This window comes from Opisthorchis viverrini, assembly GCF_000715545.1.
Source record: "Opisthorchis viverrini unplaced genomic scaffold opera_v5_5190, whole genome shotgun sequence".
Lineage (NCBI taxonomy): Eukaryota > Metazoa > Platyhelminthes > Trematoda > Opisthorchiida > Opisthorchiidae > Opisthorchis > Opisthorchis viverrini.
Window position 1 is genome coordinate 1 of NW_008758071.1, and position 834 is coordinate 834.

The following is an 834-nucleotide window of genomic DNA, read 5'->3' on the forward strand; positions in this document are numbered from 1 at the left end:
AAACACCGGGCCAATCTTTTCACATCGACCGATTGATAACACACCAACTGCAGATTGGAATATCGGGAAAGTGAACTATTTTTTGTGTGGTGGTCAGCGGAATAATCAGTCTGACCTTATTAGTTTGCTTTGCTCATTAGAGGCTTCCTAGGGCTGTTAACCACCACGAAATGCCCATCAAAAGTTCACTTGCATTCGAAAGTGGGTCATATCTTGGCGGCTTGTCAAGTCTTAGAGGCAAGCTTAGAGGCACTTGGCCAAGTGGGTAGTAAGGTGCTATTCGTTGAGTGGAGCGTGTGCTTCAAATCCGTCCTTGTGGGGAGCAGTCGGTGGTTGTGCACGCATGAAGCGCCATTGAATGGACGATATCTGATGATACAGCCCCCTAGTGTTTAGTGGGGTTCTCGAACCTGCCCATCAGACTGTGGATCGTGGGAGGTGTTATGTCTCCTGACTAGTCTTTGTCATGCAAAGTTGAGTAGGCTGCGAAAACAAAATGATTGGCCTTTAAATAACTGAATAAAGGTCTACAACACGGTGACTTAAAATAGTGGATTGGGACAGCCTATAAGAGCGGAAAAAGACGGTCTGGAAAAGGCAATGCAGGTGAAATCCGAAGACACAGATAACGGTTCAAAGGCGATGGCTGCGGGTATATGGGGAGACTTGATACTTGGAATAGGCTCTAACGGACACGAACGGATGAGAAGTCCGAATGAGTCTCCCCAAGTGGCCATTAAACATGTAGTGGCCGGAACAGGCTCTGAATGTCGGGCAAATGTGCTTATCGCCGCTGAATTTGAAGCGCAAGCTCCATGAATGTGCGAAATGATA

At 47.1% G+C, this 834-nt stretch overlaps 1 protein-coding gene across 1 annotated transcript; it reads left to right on the top strand.

Annotated features, from left to right (window-relative positions):
* Positions 1-600: 600 nt before the first annotated feature.
* Positions 601-819, top strand: T265_12301 (hypothetical protein; the record flags this gene model as incomplete). Its single annotated transcript, XM_009179652.1, has 1 exon — positions 601-819. The coding sequence occupies one exon, from the start codon at positions 601-603 to the stop codon at positions 817-819; it is 219 nt and encodes a 72-aa protein (XP_009177916.1).
* Positions 820-834: the final 15 nt, after the last annotated feature.